The sequence below is a fragment of the Lingula anatina genome, chromosome 1 (genome assembly GCF_051362555.1).
Source record: "Lingula anatina isolate TDL-2025a chromosome 1, LinAna3.0, whole genome shotgun sequence".
NCBI classification, from domain to species: domain Eukaryota; kingdom Metazoa; phylum Brachiopoda; class Lingulata; order Lingulida; family Lingulidae; genus Lingula; species Lingula anatina.
The window spans coordinates 23,737,029-23,756,190 of NC_141767.1; the positions used below are offsets into that span (position 1 = coordinate 23,737,029).

Here is a 19,162-nt window from a genome sequence, read left to right on the forward strand (position 1 = left end):
TTTTTTTTTTTTTTTTTTTTTTGTGCATATGAACTCTGCCCTTTGAAATGAAACTTTGTTTAACTTCCTGAAAAGCATGTAAAAATTGAAAGTTCAGAGTGTAAACCAGCTGATCAGTAGTTAACTGTAAACAACATGAACCACAAGTAGAAGAAAGGACCAGCTTCATGGTATAGAATTTTGGAAGATAAGGGTGATAATATCTCGTGTATTAAGCCAGTTTTTCAATTTGAGAGCCTTGTGCACTTCCTTTCTAAAGATTTTAGTGTATGGCTCAAGAAAGCTTCAGGATATTTATTCTTTAGCTTAAATAATATTGCTTTCCTCTTTTTTATGTTAGTGGAAGATATGGCCATGTGATAAGCCTAGGGACCCTTCCTGTTTTCTTTTGGAATTGGATACATAATATAGCTGAAACCCAGGGTGCTGTAGTCAAGTAGTAACCCCAAAACTAAAGCTTTGTATCCCAAAATTACCTATTCCAATCTTCTCTCCATCAGAGACTAGAATCAGACATCAGTGAATTCCATACCTGTGACTGTCTGCTAGATGACTACAGTTATGTGCTTTCACTGGAGTTCCACCTTCTAGGCAGTGTTATGCCAGGCTTGAAACTATGACTGGTCATCTAGTGCAGGATCCATAATAAGCTTGTTGGGGATGGGTTGGATTGTAGTTAAGAATTAATGAAGTATCTGGAGTATAACTTCATTTGGCAGTCTGGAGTAGGGTTAGAGGTGTGGAATGTTATAGCAAGAGCTTTATGTTAATTATTTTTGTCCAATTTTTATACAGGCTTAGAGTGAAACGTGGAAAACTAACGTTATAACACGTGAAACATTTGATGCCTGTCGTGAAAATCAGATTGGAAAAAAACTGTTGCTAGTTGATCTTTTCTCCAAATAATAATGTCAAAAAGTAGTTTCAGTTTAATGCACAGCAAACAATACAAAAAGGTAGGAAAATGATAAATACCAAGCTTAATTGTCAGTTCATACTCCATTAGACCTTGAGCAGTACTTGAGGACATATTTGTATGAACATTGAAATATGGGAAGAAAATCGATAGCAAGAATGTGCAAGTTGTAATTGCAGCGTCCCAGAGGAAGGCAATATTATCTCTCCCTGTCTGCTAGTTTAATGGACCTAGTTTCTCCCACTTTTTGTTACATGTCAAGAATGTATACAGCAATGCTAGCTTGAAAATGTCAGGAAAAATGACACTTTGGTTTTTAAAAAAATAGCTAGGAATATTGGTAAGGTCTTAGAAATGTACTCTCCAACAATAAAGCACCGGAAAAACCTGTGGTTGTGACATTTACCAGGGCAAATTGAGTGGAGTAAACGAGGTTTCTTTTAACATATAACAGATGTAGCTTTTGATTAGAAAACTCTTGGTGCTTTCCCAGACCCAGTGCGGTTTTTGCAGGATTATTGATGCAGAAATGCGCAGGAAAGTTTTGTTGTCATAATTGTTAAAAACTTGCAATGAACATTTTGTAAGATGGAGTAATCATGAGACCAAAACTTAGGACCAAAGAACCATTCACTGGATGTTGAATCACAATTATCAAATGAGCCACACTTGTTTTTGCATGTTTATGAATTGCCTAATACAAAAAGTTCTCTGTTACCAAAAAAAATTGAATTCTTCTTTAATGTCAATACCAAAAGCAAAAGATTGATCATTTGTATTTGTGCATTGAAACACTTATATAGAAAACAGAACCTGAAACTTCCTTTTCCTGGTTTCATATGCCCTCTTCTGCATTCACGGTTTTCTAGTCGTTTATCAAAAACACAATATCCGTCTTTGAACTGGTGGCTCTACTAGCTACAGTCAAGGGAGGAAATGAGAGCTTAATGTCGACGATAGGATTGAATTGGAGATTCAGGAAAATCATTTTGTGCAGCCTACTAATACTATGCCATTGTCTAGACCTCGCAAAGTTTTGGGTTTTATGCTGTAGTCAGGTTGCATACTAACAGTATAATTAATGAGAAAGATATGAGTTGGGTTAATGGCTTTTGACCAAGCATGGTGCTTTTTTATAGGGTTTTATTTATTGCATGATAGACATCTGTATTTTATCATTGCAGGTTTATTTCCAAGTTGACAATTTTTAAAATGGCATTACCAAGAACAATGTAATAAACTAATAAAATAAACTTTGAGTGTTAGCTACTAATAGCGAAAAGAATTCAATTGTTATTTTTTATGAATTTTATGGAGTACAGTTACAACAAATACTATTGGATTATTATAATAACCAAGGAAAAATAAAAAACAGTTTCACAATAATCTAAAAAATTATGTAAATTTTTTGCTTAAATTCATATCTCGGTTAGGAAATAAAAGCTGTAATCTGTACCTTTATATGCTTTTATTTAATCTGTCATTCTAGTCCCAGGCAGGCCTGAGCGGGTTAGAGTGGAAACTGTCAACTCCACTGCCATCCGGGTGAGATGGAGCTCACCGGCTCCAGACAAACGAAATGGCATCATCCGCGCCTATGTAGTGATCTACGGAAAAATAGACATCAGCAGCATGCAGTTAATAGGGAACAGGAAGCGCCATACGGTCAGCGGTGGTCAGGTGACAGAAACGGTCATCACTGGACTGCAACCAGATTCTTCCTACAAGTTCCAGGTGGCTGCAGTGACTGGGAAGGGAGATGGCATTTATAGCAAGGGGAAAATTGCTAAGACATTAGGGGCAGGTAAGTGCAAAGATTTCATAGAATTTATATCTATAGATACCTTACTGTTTTTCACCTTAAGCAAAGTCAGATTTAACTGATTCATTATTGGTGAATCATAAAGACCCATAAATCTTAGACTCAAAAAAAAAAAAAAAGTTTTTTATGAAAATGAGTACCCAAATAAGAAGGTATAGATTGAATAAGTGCTGAGCTGTTGGTAATTGATTCAAGTGCTTGGTAACTCTGCCATCATTAACACCTGGTTCTTGTTGAAGATTTGATTTAAGGGTGACTAGTTCTTTTATTATAAAGTCCAAAAGAAATGCAGATTGAGTCAAGAAATGGACTATTGATGATTTGCTGTTTATCTCCAAAAATGAGCACAGGAATACAAGGGGAATTACGATTTGTAATAAACTTTTGATTTCTTTCATAATTTTATGATTTTGAGCAGCATTGAATATATACTGATGGCTTCATTTCAGTCCCAGAAAGACCACGTTCCTTCAGAGTAAATTTAATCAACGAAGATCCACCCATGGTACAGCTGGTATGGCAGCGACCTAGGAATATCTATGGAGCTCTGCAGGCGTATAAGTTGGAGTACGGAAAAGTTGGTTCTGACAAATTTGAGACTATAGCACTTGAAGCTGAACAGTACCAGCGCACAGTAACGTCACTAGGTATGTTTTCATGTATACGCACTGGAGGAAAAGTAGAGCAAAAATTTATATCGATGGCATTTGTATGTTGCCCCTGAAAGCATTCATTTCCACTGGTATTTTCACATAATCAAGAGATCTATAAGCTTGTTAGCCAAGATCATAGAACTTAATCTCCTGGAGTACTGCCGTGAATTAACAGAGCCAGGTGTGCAAGTCTGATTGCCTGTCCCTTCAGGGTGTTTATTTAAAAAGAAAGAGTTCAAGAGGGGAAATGAAATTGGTTTTACCAACCTGTTGGTTTTTTATGGAGAAGTGATATTTAAAAAAAAGATACATTTTTGAGTTGTAAATCTTTCGTAACAATAGTGAAGGCAATATGTAACATTCAGCTAGGGCAGTAAGGAAGTGTTAATGTCTTTTCTCTTCCCCTCTGTAGACAGACTATTAGATCATCATCTAATGTGTCTATTTTAAGTGCCTGCATTAGTTCCAATAACAAGCTCCCTATTAATGTGAAGGCCATTGCAGATTCAACAGCTCCATAGTGGGTCACAGATATCACTAGCTGCAGCTTGGATTGTATTTCAGCAAGTCTCTGAAATCCAATAATTTTTTTGTAAAGCAGAACATTTCAGGATCTCAACTGTCATTATTGTAACTTTGATGTTATTAAATACATAAATGATGATCAATTTATGGACCATGCTAACAGATATAATGGGACAGTTCTGTTGACATTTTGCATAGATTTGATGAATGCCATTGTGTATTATGAAATTAATGGATGTTCTTTCACAATGTGCACCATTGATTATATACATCTATTCTTGTTTTCTTTACAAGACTGAGGTTAATACTCTCAAAAATTGCCGCCATGTGTTACTAATGGAAAAGTGATGTTTTTCCTCAATTATTATTGCTTAACAGCATGTAATTTATTATAGATCTTTCCAAGTCATATAAAAGCTTTTTACTTCAGTTCTGAAATATGTAAATAAATATCCGTTAACTTTATAAATATTGTCATTGAATTTGAATTGTATGATAATCACTCTAAAATGTATTATACAAATATCATAAATTTATTTTATAGATCGTGGTGCTGAATACGAGTTCCGACTGTCAGCCAGAAACACTGTCGACTATGGCGAAAAGGCAGTACAGAATATCAAAACACCAGATTCTGGTTAGTATGTCTACTCTGAAGCCCTCTGAATAAAAAAAGCGCTGGAAAATATGGGATGCGTTTCACATTGATTTCAAGTGAAAACCTCCGATGATAATTGCATTTTTCTCCAAAGACCTCGACTAAATGCATCTTATCACTTCCTTGTATGTGAACTTTTTCCCCACCAGTTCTACATACTTAACCAATGACAGTGATGCAATTATTATTAAAAGGTGCACTCTCTTTACTTGACTAAGTCTTATAATCATATATTATACATTATCATTTTACTTGGCTATAATCCTTTGAAACATGTAAAAGAATATCTGCATTGAATGAGGGAACAGGCAGTGTGATACCAGCCTTTAGAGTGTGGCCATCACTATAATTGACAAGAGAGATATTATCATGTGCATTCCAGTATTGGGTTAATCTTAAATTTGTTTTCCCTTTTTAGTTTTTCATTTGGTGCATTACATCTATGTAGTCGTATGATTTGATTCAAGTGGCATTTGATATTTTCAAATTTCGTTAGTATCTGATAAGTTGGTATTTATGAAATGTAAGAATTGATCAGGGAGTCCTGCTAATGGACCGAGTAGTCCACAGGTGTGAGATTGGACAAGATCCACTCCAACTCACTGTGGGCATGTAAATAATCTGTAATAAGAAAGCATTGATGGGACTCTGGAGAGTCCCTTGAATTACCCACATATAGAAAATACAGTAGTGGGGCTGAATGGTGCTGTTTCCAATGTTTGATGGATAGAGGTTGAAAATTGAGTGCTGGCATGTAATAATCATGAATGTGAAACAAGGCACTTAGTACTGACTAGCATAATTATAGAAAGGGGAGAGGAAATTCTTAAGGGATTGGGGGATGTCCCTCTGAAAGAGTACTAAGTTCAATTAATACATTCTTACCAAGTTCAGAAGTCAGGATTGTTTGATATCTTTAGCCCTCATTCATATTGTTTTCCCCAATAACTTGTGACATTCCAGTAAACTTGCTGTCTATACCCTCCTTTCTTCCTTCCTTCAGTACCCTATGGATACCCAATGAACTTCACCATGAGCGCCAAGACTAGCACAGTGGCTCAGTTGAGCTGGAAGCCACCTCCAGCTGACCAGTGCAACGGCAGGATCATCATGTATGAAATAGAGTATTACAAGAAGCTGGACGACATCAATTCCTTCTCATTGAACGTATCACAAATGGAGACTGAAGTGTCTGGGTTGGAAACCAACGAAGTCTACTTGTTTCAAATCAAGGCCTACACCAGCAAAGGACCAGGGCCATGGAGCCCTAAATATCAGTTTAAGACATATAAACAATGTAAGTTTTGTTCCCAGTCAATTCAGTAAAATAACCCACACCTATATATCCTTTTTTCTTGCCCATCCCCTTCTATCACCTGTAGCCATATTTCTGACTGCTACTTAGTGTGTGTATCAGTGGAAGTGTGGGTGGAAGTATGGAATGGTGTGCAGTCTTCCTGGATCAAATTGTTAGGTTGAAGAAAATGAAATTCCACAAAACATTCACTCCCCAAAGGATCATTTCATAATCTCCAATTATGTTATCTTTGGAAGCAACCCAGTGTAACGGGCAGCCAGGCATCATTGATTTGTTGATAGAGTTGTGTGTTTTTTGCATGGTGTGTGATGTCAGACAAGATGATATATTGCAGTATGTTATAACCACATGTGCTTTATGCAAAATCCATGTACTGAAATGTGATTAGGCTGCATCAATGTTTACCACTTTGAGAGACATTGTGGTACTTCTACATGGAAAAATGTCATATTGAACATGGAGATCGGAGCATGTTTATGTTAATGATTGTGGTACTATTTCAGTTCAGCATACATATTGATCAGTTCCATTCTATGTTTTATGTTATAATTTTTTTTTTTTTTTTTTACCTTCTGTCAGATGTAAATTTTTACATTTGCAAGTGAGACAAAACCTCGATACGCTAATAGATAAAGAAAAAAAAAGAAAGAACAGGACTTGATGGTTTTGCCTTTGAAGGTGGTAAAGCCTGTTCTGGTTAATATCTGTACAAAACCAGAATATTGGACTCCCAATTATTGGCATTTCTTGGTAGATTCTAGTTATTGGTGTCAGGAGACCTTTAAATTTCTAGTCTGGTTTCTTTCTAGGTCCCAAGGGGACATAAAAATAGAGGCATCTATTGGAAGCAATTCCTTATTGTTTTAAATTTCATTCTAAAAGTATTTTCTATGACCCTGTTGATAAATATGGAATTTTCTTTAAAAACAGTTCATCCATACTACTGACAATTAATACCACATCAGCATATATTAATTTTGTAATTGTTCTTCCTTTGAAATCTTTTGAGTTCCTTGTGCTCTGAATAAATGTTGCACTTAATTATACTGAAAATGAACATGATTGGATATCTGTATTATGCTCTATCAGGATATTTCATTTGCTGCTTGCTATTTGTTTTTCTTTTCCATGTTATCTTAATTGTGCTATGTTGAATTTTTTTACACTTCAGTGCCTGCAGCACCCACCAACATTAAACTTCGTCGCACATCTCACTCCACTATCCAAGTGACGTGGAATGCCCCCAACTTCCCCATCAAGGGTTATAGAATATTCTATAGCTCTTTCCCCAACAGGGACATGGATCTGTGGACCAAAAAGACTATCCCGCCAGTGACTGCCACTGACTTGATTCAGTTAACTGACAGTTGTTACTATGTGCGCGTCCAGGCCCAGTCGCTGGATGGAAGATTTGGAAACCTGTCCGATCAAGAAGAAAATTGTGAGCAGCCTCCAGGTAAAATATTCACCCTTCATCCCACCCTCTTTGCTCCACACTCATATATTTTAGATGTGAATGGTTTGATTCATGTTGTTCTTATCATGTCTTCAAAATCTATATGATATTTGAAGTTAAATTCACAGACTCTGTCTTCTCCTTGCCCAGGTATTGGCAAAATGACTGCAGGGGCTGCAGCTTACCATGCTCATGTTTAGATAAGCTATGAATTCACTCAGATATTTGGCATTTTCAACAACTTTCCTCCCTTTCTGCCTACCAACACTGGGGTTTATCTCGGTATAACATATTTCTACACCAACTACTCTTGGTAATGGGAACCAATCCACAATGTTATTTTCTTATGAAACTTGAGATTGCTGGCACATTGTTTGTATGGCATACGCTGATACTGTAACCCAGTGTTTTCTGTAACTCTGTCGGCATAGAACCCAACCATTTTACATGTAGCATTCTGGACACCCTATTGTTTGGATTGCCGTGGAGATGTCCCAGTTGTTCCCTTGATGTTTTTATCCAAATTGACAGCATCAGGATTGACTGTACTGTACTGTAATTCCCCATCGTTATTTACATGTAGTACATCTGCATCATTCAAGTTGCATGGACTGCATTAGAGCAGTAGCTGCCATTGAAATGTAACCTATGTCAAGAGAATTAAAATAATATGTAGGTGGCTATACAGAAGGACAAGTTATAGATAGGAATGTAATGATTAGAGAAAAGTTAAAGAATTTTAAAGATGCAAAACCTGGTCAGTAATAGTCTCTTCTCTCATGCTCACTCTCGTCTCCATAGAAATCCCCCAGTGTGTCCGCTCCTTCACAGCAGTGGACACTAGCTCTGATTATGTAGTCTTGGACTGGGACCCTCCACTCACACCAGGTGTGGTGAAGTATAAGGTGAGCAAGATACTGCTGGAACAACTTTGTCTTGCAAGATACATATGTATATAGCATTGGTGTTAGGAAACTAGTATTACTGCAGATATTAATACTTGACCAGAATTTCAGGCTTAATATTGTTTTAACTGTTGTGGAATAAAGTTTATTGAAGAATTTGTGAAACCAAAAGAAAAAGAAAAAAAAAGCTGTGGTATGATAGACATTAACAGTGGTCCCGTCTGTCTCTCCCTATAGATCTTGTACGAAGGTAGCCAGAGGGACATTCTTGTCCATCCTAGGTCAGAAATAACTGTGCGCAACCAGGAACGGGTCAAAATCAGCGAGCTATTTCCTGAGACTCGCTACACTTTCAACATCAGCGCTCAGTTCTTAGACGGGTCACTTGGGCCATATGTATACACTTTGGCTGAAACACAGAGAGGAGGTCAGTGGATAGTGCTTGAGCCAGAAATAATCCTGGCTCCTGAACTGCATCATGCCATAGCAAAAAAAGATTAATATTGCATGAAATGCAGCATCTAATAGACAGAGAGTCCACAAATGCCCTGTAATTTTTTTATCAACTGCAGTTATCATATTCTCCCTTGACTAACATTGAGTGACTAATTTGATTGCAATGTTCATTCATGCTGAATGAAATAAGGTTTGATCTGGAAATTGTATGAAGTAATTTCATTAGCACTAACTTCAGTTATTCTCTGAACCCCTGGTTGAGCAATCTTGATTATTTATAGCATGCAGCTACCATAAAGCTTTTATATTTTCAAGAAATATTCTCACAGTACCCACTTGTATTGTCATTTCCTAAGACATAGAGTAGATCTAACCATATTTGCCAGTTTATTTACTTGGATAATTAAAAACTGACTTGGTGCATTCCTTATATTAAGCTTTCTTTTCTAGTCTTCATGATGCTTTTCTTTTTGCAGAGTACATGGACGACATAAAGTACATTTTCGTAAAAAAAGGACGCAATCTGGTCTTACAATGTTTTGCCACTTTCCAAGAAATTCGTCCAGCTAAACAACTTTATTGGAAATCAACCTACAAACACCTTGATGAATCTTATATTATCAACCGGGTGGATTCTACAGGAACTCAATTTTTCTCTACTGTCGTCATTAATAAAACTCGCGTCGAACATTCAGGCGTCTTTTTGTGCCGGACAAGCGGTCGTATTTTGAAAAAATTCATAGTGAAAGTTCACAGTGGCTCTTATCATCCCCCAAAACCCAAGGGTGAGCTAAACTTTTCTCTTTCAAGTCTGTTTTCAGTATTTTGTCCTTGTCTTGACTTGACCTGCCCCCTACCTACCATCCCCATCCTACATAACATGCATGGTATGCTGCCTCGCCTGTCAACCTGAATGTTTTCATATATTGCATGAATCAAAATGTTGCATGGTTTCATATACTTGTTCATTGCATGTGTTCATGTTGTTTTCAGGAGTTGAGTGTGTAAGCACACTCGGCTCAAAGAATCAATGCAGCTACATTGCAGTGAATCATCAGTATATTTGAAGTGTTCTTTTTTGAGCACACTTGGTTTGAAATTATGCAAGAGAATAGTCGCATTATTTGATCACACTTTTTCACTGACTGAAGGTGCAATATTCCCTATATATTTGTAAACAGTAAGACTCGCCTACTGATGTATTTCCATTTCAGTGATGTTTGTGTAGGTATAATAATATTATATCAATACCTAATGTGCTCAAACCTTTATGGTGCCATTTTGAATGTTGCATGATTTTGCAGACAGTTAGATGTGGAAACCCAAAGTGTGAACAGCAAGACTTCCAAACATTGAAAACTCTAACATTCTGATATAAGTTCATTTTAGTTTCAGTTATGGGCATGATCTATAACATTTTAAATGGCATAGCATACATGTACAGCAGTGTATGTTGGAGAACTTTTTGAGACTATTTCAACTTAATCTAGCTCTTGACAAGTAATGTTTTTCTTACAGTCCTTGAACGTCCACAATTCCGAAAAATGAATGAGGATAAAACCATAGGATTCCAGCTGAAATCTCGTAGTCGTATCGGCAAGGTGGACTATTACTGGGTTGTTGTGGTGCCCAAGTCCCACTTTGACATCAAGGAACCCAATGAATTTGAAGAGAATGAGGTATGGCTGTGGATAAGTATACTTTTATAGAACATGAAAGATGATAAATTTATTGTAAAATTGCAGAAGTTCATATAGTTACGTGTATTTTTTTCTTTTGTGTGATCAGATCTCTCATGCTTCTAAATTAGTTGACTTGCTACCTAGGGTATGATTTGGTCTTCTCCCCTCTCTCACTTCTAAATTAGTTGACTTGCTACCTAGGGTATGATTTGGTCTTCTCCTTGGCATTCACCATGACTGTTTTATTTTCCAGCTGCAGAGTGATATCAGTCCAGCCTACATTGCAGCCCAGTTTGAGGGAAATAATCTGCCAGACATGTTTTCTTTGAGTGATGGAAACATGTATGGGAATTACAGAAACAAAAGGCTAGATGAGAATGAAGAATATAAAGTCTTTCTACGTGCAGTGACAACCGAAAATGTGAGTATAGAGTAGCCATAGAGTATAGAGTGAGTATAGCGTAGAGTAGAGTAGCCATAATATAGATCCACATATCAGCTTTACCTGTTGACTGTTTCATCTGTTCACTGTTACAGACTTGGATCCAACAAAACTATTTTCACACGAGTATAGAGTGTTTTTGTTTCTTCATTAGATCAAATCACAAAAATTGATCAAATGTTGGAAACTGCTCGTATGTATTTAATGGCTGTGTTTCATATTAAAATATGTCAATATTTTGTTACATGAATAAAAGCTTCAGTGAAGTAATGTCTTATTTATTGGATTTTAGGAGGTCACGTCCAGTGACTACTCTGAGCCATTCAGCCTGAAGAGAGGGGTGCCTCCCAGGAGAAGCCCTCTGACCCCTGCTGGAGGAGGTTTTATCTGGATTGTGGGGGTAGTTGCAGCAGTCATTCTCCTCATTATCTTCATTGTGATCGTCTTCTTTGTTGTCAGGTAAGACTCGAGTCTTCAAAGTTAATTACAGTTATGGGACAAACTGTGACGCTTGGTTTGTGATGTCTGTTTTGCATATCCCAAATATGTTGTGATTGCTTGTGGGAAAGTTTTTTATACTATGCTATGCTGTTGGTGTTTTACAGGAGAAAATCAAAGAGGAAAGAGAAGGCCCCGGAGCCTACCAAAGTATTTGTTGATCCAACACCCCCAGGGCCACAACACCCAACAGACCCTGTAGAGATGAGACGGATGAATTTCCAGACACCAGGTACAAGCAGTTATAAACTCATTGTTTCTTTATCCATGGTAGACTAAGCATTCAGATTGTCTTTGGTCGATTGCAAACACTGGCTTGCAGTTAAAATACAGTAACATTTAGATTGAATGTAATATAGTCTACTATACTAGTTATATTTGTTACAGTAGTGGTTCTCTGGGTGCCAGGCAGCAATGTTAACATCCATATCTATCCGTACACAAACATTGTAAAAGCATTGCAATAACTGTAATTTGAAAATCCCTGACATGTGCCCATTCTTTACTGCAGCCATGATCAGCCACCCACCTATCCCAGTAGAACAGCTGGCTGAACACATAGACAGACTGAAGGCGCAGGACAACCTGAAGTTCTCTCAGGAATACGAGTCAATAGAACCAGGCCAGCAGTTCACATGGGACAACTCCAACTTGGAGGTCAACAAACCCAAGAACCGCTACGCCAATGTCATCGCTTATGACCACTCCCGGGTGATCCTTCAGCCTCTAGATGCCATCACAGGCAGTGATTATATTAACGCCAACTACATGGATGGGTACAGGAAGCAGAATGCATATATTGCAACCCAGGGTCCACTGCCTGAGACTTTCTGTGACTTCTGGCGTATGGTGTGGGAACAGAGGTCAGCCACAATTGTGATGATGACAAAACTGGAGGAGAGGTCAAGGGTAAGCTGATGTAGACTAATGTGGAACAAAATCTGAGTGTCCTTGGCTTGTGAAACTAAAAGCTTAGACATTGTGTATACCTTGAAAGGTTGATAATTTTAGGCTGAAACAGACAAGAAGATGATAGAAGAACACTAAACAATATTTAAAAATTGAGCCTTTTCCTTGGCTAATCATCATGAAATCCTCTAAGTAGTTGTAAATTAAGACTAAGGATAGATGCACTTACCTCAATAGATTAGCTAAGTATTGTTTATGTATGCCAAAAACAGTCTCACATTCTCTCTTTAATGTCAAATTTTAAATTCTAATTTATTGACCTTTGATTTTTATATAGATCAAGTGTGACCAGTACTGGCCACTCCGCGGCACAGAGAACTATGGCGTGATGCAGGTGACCATACTGGACATCATGGACCTGGCCACCTACACCATACGCACCTTCCAGCTGTCACGGCAGGGCTATCCAGAGAAGAGGGAAGTGAAGCAGTTCCAGTTTACAGCCTGGCCAGATCATGGGGTGCCGGATCACCCCACACCTCTACTGATGTTCATGAGGAGAGTGAAAGCTAGCACACCTCCAGATTCAGGGCCCATGATCACACACTGCAGGTGAGAGGGGCACAGTGATCAGTTCTGTATTTTAGGGTATGAGGTATTTGATAGCAATTTGAAAGAGGACTTTTTCCTCATGATAAGCCACAAAACGGTGATTTAGTTTAAGCCAAAAGCAGAAGAATGGAGTGGTATTGTTAAAATCTGGTGAATGATTATGTTATTTTATTGTACAGTTCATCGTCACTGCCCAAGTTTTATATAGTATTTTCTCTCGCCTCTTCCCAGTGCTGGTGTCGGAAGAACAGGTGCTTTTATTGTCATAGATGCCATGTTAGAGAGAATACGCCATGAAAGAACTGTCGACATCTATGGTCACGTCACATGCTTAAGAGCACAGAGAAACTACATGGTGCAAACAGAAGACCAGTATATATTCATTCACGATGCCCTTCTGGAGGCAGTCACCTGTGGAAATACAGAGATTCCTGCCAGGAATTTGTACGCACATCTCCAGAAACTCACACAGCCAGAGCCAGGGGAGACAGTCACAGGAATGGAATTAGAATTCAAGGCAAGAAGAATTTATTTCTATTCTGACACCTTTCTTTCTTGGTGATTCACAGATAATTGTATATGTTTATAGTGCTATTTAATGTATAAATAGAATGGAAAAGTAACCAGAAAGCAGAAATGAAGAGGCTATAAGTTGCTAAGCATTACCTTCATTTATTTATATATATTTTGATCATACCAAAAGTGGGTTTGTATTGATATTTCTTGTCCCACTCTTCCAGAGGCTAGCTCACACCAAGGCCAACCCTTCCAGGTTTGTCAGCGCCAATCTTCCAGTGAACAAATTCAAGAACAGATTAGTCAATATCCTTCCATGTAAGTTGTTCTCTTGTCATAGTAGAGAGAGAGTTATTTGTTATGTATTCATGATGTATCTTTCCCTGGAGTGAGCAACTCAACTTCCAACAAGTGCGGATTTATTGCTTAATGGAAAAATCATTGCGCAAGAGCAGTTCCAGTTGAAGCAAGTATCTTGAAGGCATATTGCGTTATTAGTTCATAGTGTGCAAATGGCTGAAGATAATTACTGTAGTTGATTTCTATCTAAAGCTGAAAATAGGTACCTGATACCTGTCACATACACGCAAATATAGATCCGTGATTGAGACATAAATGTCATATCCTCTGTGGTTTAATTGTAATAGATGTGAAAATAAACCAATTGTATTTACCAATGGCAGGAAGTTGTCAGATTATCGATCATCAAAGAGAAATCATTTATTTGTGAGAAGAAATTGTTTAGATATATGATTAATCTCTCTGGTTACGTGATAATGATGGTCAATAAAGTGGTATATAAAAAGCAAATTTCTTTTTCCATCCAGATGAAAACACCAGGGTGTGTCTCCAGCCAATCCGAGGGGTTGACGGCTCAGATTATATTAATGCAAGCTATATTGATGTAAGCATAATCACATTCACCATATGAAATAGCATTCTGTGTGGGAAACTTCATAATCATGGATGGGATAAGATCCCAGGTTCTGTGAGGACACCCAGTCATTATGTACTAAATGACTGATCACAGTATGGTACAAAAAATGGCAAACTATTGATTGTTCGTGTGGCATTGATTTAGAGATCAATAGCTTTGGCAAAATGCACGTAAATGTCTCTTAAATGATGATGATTGCCATGTTTTATGTGTACTTTAAAAGGTCTGAGAGAATGGGTTTAAAGCCAGTATATACCCATGGTAGAATGGATAGATAGATTCAGCAAGTTCATTCAAGTAAATACAGATTGTATTTAATCGAGGGCTAATATAAGGCTCATAGTTTCATAAAGTCAGATTCAAATATAAAATTACTACTAAGCAGAACATGGTTTCCATATTATATTAAAAGTCTAGATAAAACATGGTAAGCAAAAAGATGGTGCAAGAACATGGTTAGCAAAATGATGGGGTGTAGTAATTTCAAAGAAAAAAAACTAGTAGGTATATTTTGATGGGTATTGATGGATATTTATATATTTATGTTCAAAATGAACAGGTCACCTTGAAGTGTTATATTTTTACATTATGTTGTCTTCTGTTGCAGGGTTATAGGTACCGAGGTGCCTACATTGCCACACAGGGTCCCTTGGGAGAAACCACAGAGGACTTCTGGAGAATGCTGTGGGAGCATAACTCTACAATCATTGTCATGTTGACAAAACTCAGAGAAATGGGAAGGGTAAGTTTAGTTTTCTTACTCAGATATGTAGCATGTACATGCTTTCATTGAAGATATATGTAGTTTAGGAATAAAAAAAAAAGAGAGAGAAAATTGTGAAATAAACACTAAAAATTAATGGAACTTGATATTTTGAACAGCAGTGAAAAAGATTTTATGTCTAACATTCTTTTAAAAATCTGTCTATGAAAGTACCCCTAAATTCCATCTATATGAAGTTTCCTATTCTGTGTTCCCAGGAGAAATGTCACCAGTACTGGCCCAGTGAGAGATCTGCCAGGTATCAGTATTTTGTGGTGGACCCCATGGCGGAGTATAACATGCCTCAGTATATCCTGAGAGAATTCAAGGTCACAGATGCCAGAGTAAGTTTGATCAATAGCAAACAGGCTTTTTCTCTGGAGAATTTAGAAAATATTGTAGAAGATATTAATGTTGTGAAAGAAAATAGTTTGTCTTCAACATACCTGGAAAAGTATGAATGGGACATTAAACAGGACATTGATATACATCATGTAATTATGACCAAATTACTAAAAAAAAAACATATAAAGACACTACTCATCAGAAGTACAAAATTGTATTTTCATGTTGACTGTTTGTATTAATATTTTTAACTAACAACTTTTGGAAATTGTAATAATTATTTATACTCTCAGTTAAATTTATTATTATTATTATGTTTTATGAGATACATAGTTCTAAATCAAATTTCTGCCCCTCCAGGATGGCCAGTCGCGGACCATCCGTCAGTTCCAGTTCACAGACTGGCCAGAGCAAGGAGTGCCCAAGTCTGGGGAAGGGTTCATAGACTTCATTGGACAGGTGCACAAGACAAAGGAACAGTTTGGACAGGATGGACCTATATCAGTGCACTGCAGGTAGGTATTATGAAACTGTGACATGGCTCTGTTAAATAGATGTATTCTCCATCCATTTGTTATTGGAAGTTATTGGACTTAAAATATTTAAACAATAGAGGACAAAATATTTAAACAATAGAGGACTGTTAGCGGAGGTTATAAAAGGGAATATGGATTTTTCTTTCTTCTCCTGGCATTTTCTGTTCCCATCCTTATCCAAGTCCCATTGAATTCATTGACTACCAGTTCACTTGTGCTATTTTTGTATGCAGTAGCAGTATGAAGTTATGAAGTCAAAATAACTACAATGCATGCAGTGGGAGATAACATGTTAATCCTGTAAAAGTCCATTTTCTGCCAGTATCATCATTTCTGATATCATGACATTATTCCTTGCAGTGCTGGCGTGGGTCGCACCGGTGTGTTCATAGCCCTGAGTATAGTCCTGGAGAGGATGAGATATGAGGGCGTGGTGGATCTCTTCCAGACAGTCAGAATGCTGAGAACACAGAGGCCAGCCATGGTACAGACAGAGGTGAGTTCTCCTGGCCTGTTCTCACATTTTCTTTTCGTTATGGGTGCTCTTCTAGTAAATAATGTACTGTGAATTGAGGAGCCAGATGTTAGGTTATGCTTTGTGCTTTTATCTTTTTATTTTAGTCTAAGAAAATAACCTTAAGTCACTATACGGTTTAATATTTGAGGACTTTCCATAAACAGCAGTAGGATAGACCATTTATACCTCTACATGTTGATTGATCAGAGTTTGTCTTTATTTGCAGGACCAATATCAATTCTGCTACCGTGCTGCACTGGAGTATTTGGGCTCATTTGACCACTATGCAAATTGAACTGCTGATAGAAAACTCACAACTGACGGGATGTTTCAATAGTTGGAGAATAGGACAACACACATTAGATATTGAGCCTTTGATTACTATGCAGTCAAGGATTCAAGAGTCTTTGTGATTCCCAAATTGATAAAATGTGTGAGGACAATCACTGGTATTGACAGAACCATCACAAAAAATATGATGTACTTGATCTCAGAATGATAGAAATACAGGATTATTAACCAAGCAGAATATTAAAATAGATACCCTCATTGAGATCATGCAGCTTAGTCTGGATTTTAGACCCCCAGTGGATAACAGTACAAGGGATTGATGTACCTCTCGAGACTGCCACATATCAGAACATGGAATAAAGAGAGTTAAGTTTCTTTAAAAAGATTATGTCACAAAAAAATGAAAACAAACTTGGAAACTGTAGTTTTTGTTGTTGAAGAGCCAGTAGAATTTTTTTAGAAAAAAAATGAACAGGGAATCTGCATAGTATATTTCATAAAACCTGGGCTGTGTCTAATTACCTGGAGATATGTGTGTGTGGTCGCAAGGTTGCAGAGAATGCAATAGCACAAATGTGATGTATATATCTATCTATAAGTATATCCATGTGAACAACATATCTGGTAGTCTGTGCAACATGTGCCAAGAAAATGCACTGAGGTTGAGACTGAAGGACTGAGTTATACATTACAAGTTGGACTGAGTTATACCTTACGAATGGAGGTTCACAGATTGATTTATCAAGATGTTATTTTCTCATTTAAACTCCTACACGCCCAATGGGACGTATATGTAGCAAATGCATTTGAATTTGTAGGTAAATTGATTGAAGAGCAGTGTCAACTGGCCATTGCAAATCTCCCCATTGTGGAGGATTTGCAGTACAGAGTGAAGAGATCCCCAAAAATTCTCATTTACAATGCTGAGTCCTTTGCTACAATATGGGATACAGCCTAAATGTTGATGGCCATGTTGCCTTGAAGCCCCAGTCATCATTACTGTGGTGTATCTATTGTAAATCCTGTAGATGGGGCATGTGTGTTGAGTAGTGACATTTTAGACTGCTGTAGTAGTAACCATAAAACTTTCTATCCACCTGAGCAAAACGGACCATGTGTTGGTTAATGAATATAGAAGTGGCATTATTTGGAGGGATTTTCTCAGAGAAGATCTAGATAATTAGGTTCTGAGGATTTTGTAGTATTTTCTTTTCACAAAGGTGCTGCCAGTGTAACTTTAAATTGAGTAGAACATGTAACAGTTTCATAACCACCACTTCATCATATCAAGAGTACATAGCAATTCATTATATACTGTAATGTAACAAAACAATACCCTATTATTCTGCATGTTATGTTATATTGTTAAACTGTGTTGCTTATAGGTGGGAGGGGGATATGAAATGCAGGTTAAAAACCTTGTAAATGAATGATTTCTGTTCCCAGATGGTAATTCTCACTTGTCAACGTATGTAATTTTATGTATCTTGGGGGTTTGCATTTGGTGCAACAACTGATCTAGTAACTGAGCTCAAATTGTAAAGTTTTTTTTATAAAAACATTGGTGTAAGTAAAATATATTTACCGAGGCTAACTCTTCAAAATACATTCATTGAAAGGAAATAATAATAAGCACACATATGATATTGCAAATCGTATTATTCTGAACCAGTAATGTAGGAATATTTTTTAAGCATGGCATCACTATTGCTTCAATATTGCTGCACACTTTGGTGGCCGCCTTTGTCTTAGGGTTTAAAAGAGGGAGTAAATGGTTCAACAGTATTAAAACCCCTTTGTACATGTTCAGTTTTCAGATTGTATTATCATGAATTTAAAAGAATCTGTAATATTCCTTTGATTTAATATTATTTTGTACATTGTAATGGTAGGGAGAATAATGAGATGTATATGTACATAAATGTCCCATTTGCTTCAGCTGCTTTGCCCAAAGTTTTTTATACAAAGCTCTTTGTATTGTAATATTTAAGTTTTTACATGTTGAGAATATGAATAATATTAGTGTGCTTTGTGTATATATATCGAGATTGCATATTGAAGGTTGTCAGTTTCGGTATTTTATGTTGCCATGGTCACAAAAACTAATGAATATTTGTATTTTCTTTGTATGGTGTTAGCGTTCAGTGTTTTTCAGTGGTGTAACATTAGATCCATACTATGATGTAGTGGTTCAGCTCCAGCTGGTTCAATTTTGTAAATAAACTGGACATACATTGTATTTCACTTGATGAATTTTGTCTTTACTTGTTAAAAACTCAAGTTTTATGTTTATAAATGCTCATACAAAAATTGGTGCCCGAACAAAAATTAGAAAGGAGCGCAGCCCGACAAGGCAGTTCAATTCTCATTGTTATTTTAATAACAATTTGATTAAAATTAAATAA

General features: G+C 37.0%; 1 protein-coding gene across 19 annotated transcripts in view; it reads left to right on the forward strand.

The window, feature by feature from the left end:
- The window catches only part of LOC106157176 (receptor-type tyrosine-protein phosphatase delta), a 97,295-nt gene extending 78,294 nt beyond the window's left edge, over nucleotides 1–19,001 (forward strand). For 17 of the 19 annotated variants that reach the window (XM_086999155.1, XM_086999164.1, XM_086999159.1 and 14 more), the window contains 22 exons: nucleotides 2,406–2,720; nucleotides 3,188–3,385; nucleotides 4,461–4,553; nucleotides 5,578–5,871; nucleotides 7,064–7,348; nucleotides 8,150–8,253; nucleotides 8,491–8,680; nucleotides 9,186–9,494; nucleotides 10,228–10,388; nucleotides 10,645–10,812; nucleotides 11,126–11,292; nucleotides 11,439–11,563; nucleotides 11,843–12,240; nucleotides 12,578–12,852; nucleotides 13,084–13,369; nucleotides 13,593–13,686; nucleotides 14,196–14,272; nucleotides 14,913–15,047; nucleotides 15,287–15,412; nucleotides 15,774–15,928; nucleotides 16,310–16,445; nucleotides 16,693–19,001. In XM_086999155.1, the coding sequence (XP_086855281.1) occupies nucleotides 2,406–2,720; nucleotides 3,188–3,385; nucleotides 4,461–4,553; nucleotides 5,578–5,871; nucleotides 7,064–7,348; nucleotides 8,150–8,253; nucleotides 8,491–8,680; nucleotides 9,186–9,494; nucleotides 10,228–10,388; nucleotides 10,645–10,812; nucleotides 11,126–11,292; nucleotides 11,439–11,563; nucleotides 11,843–12,240; nucleotides 12,578–12,852; nucleotides 13,084–13,369; nucleotides 13,593–13,686; nucleotides 14,196–14,272; nucleotides 14,913–15,047; nucleotides 15,287–15,412; nucleotides 15,774–15,928; nucleotides 16,310–16,445; nucleotides 16,693–16,761 (4,160 nt within the window). In that variant the 3' untranslated portion in view covers nucleotides 16,762–19,001. The remainder of the gene's footprint in view (nucleotides 1–2,405; nucleotides 2,721–3,187; nucleotides 3,386–4,460; nucleotides 4,554–5,577; nucleotides 5,872–7,063; nucleotides 7,349–8,149; nucleotides 8,254–8,490; nucleotides 8,681–9,185; nucleotides 9,495–10,227; nucleotides 10,389–10,644; nucleotides 10,813–11,125; nucleotides 11,293–11,438; nucleotides 11,564–11,842; nucleotides 12,241–12,577; nucleotides 12,853–13,083; nucleotides 13,370–13,592; nucleotides 13,687–14,195; nucleotides 14,273–14,912; nucleotides 15,048–15,286; nucleotides 15,413–15,773; nucleotides 15,929–16,309; nucleotides 16,446–16,692) is intronic. The other 2 variants (XM_086999171.1, XM_086999172.1) reach the window with 2 other exon arrangements.
- Nucleotides 19,002–19,162: the final 161 nt, after the last annotated feature.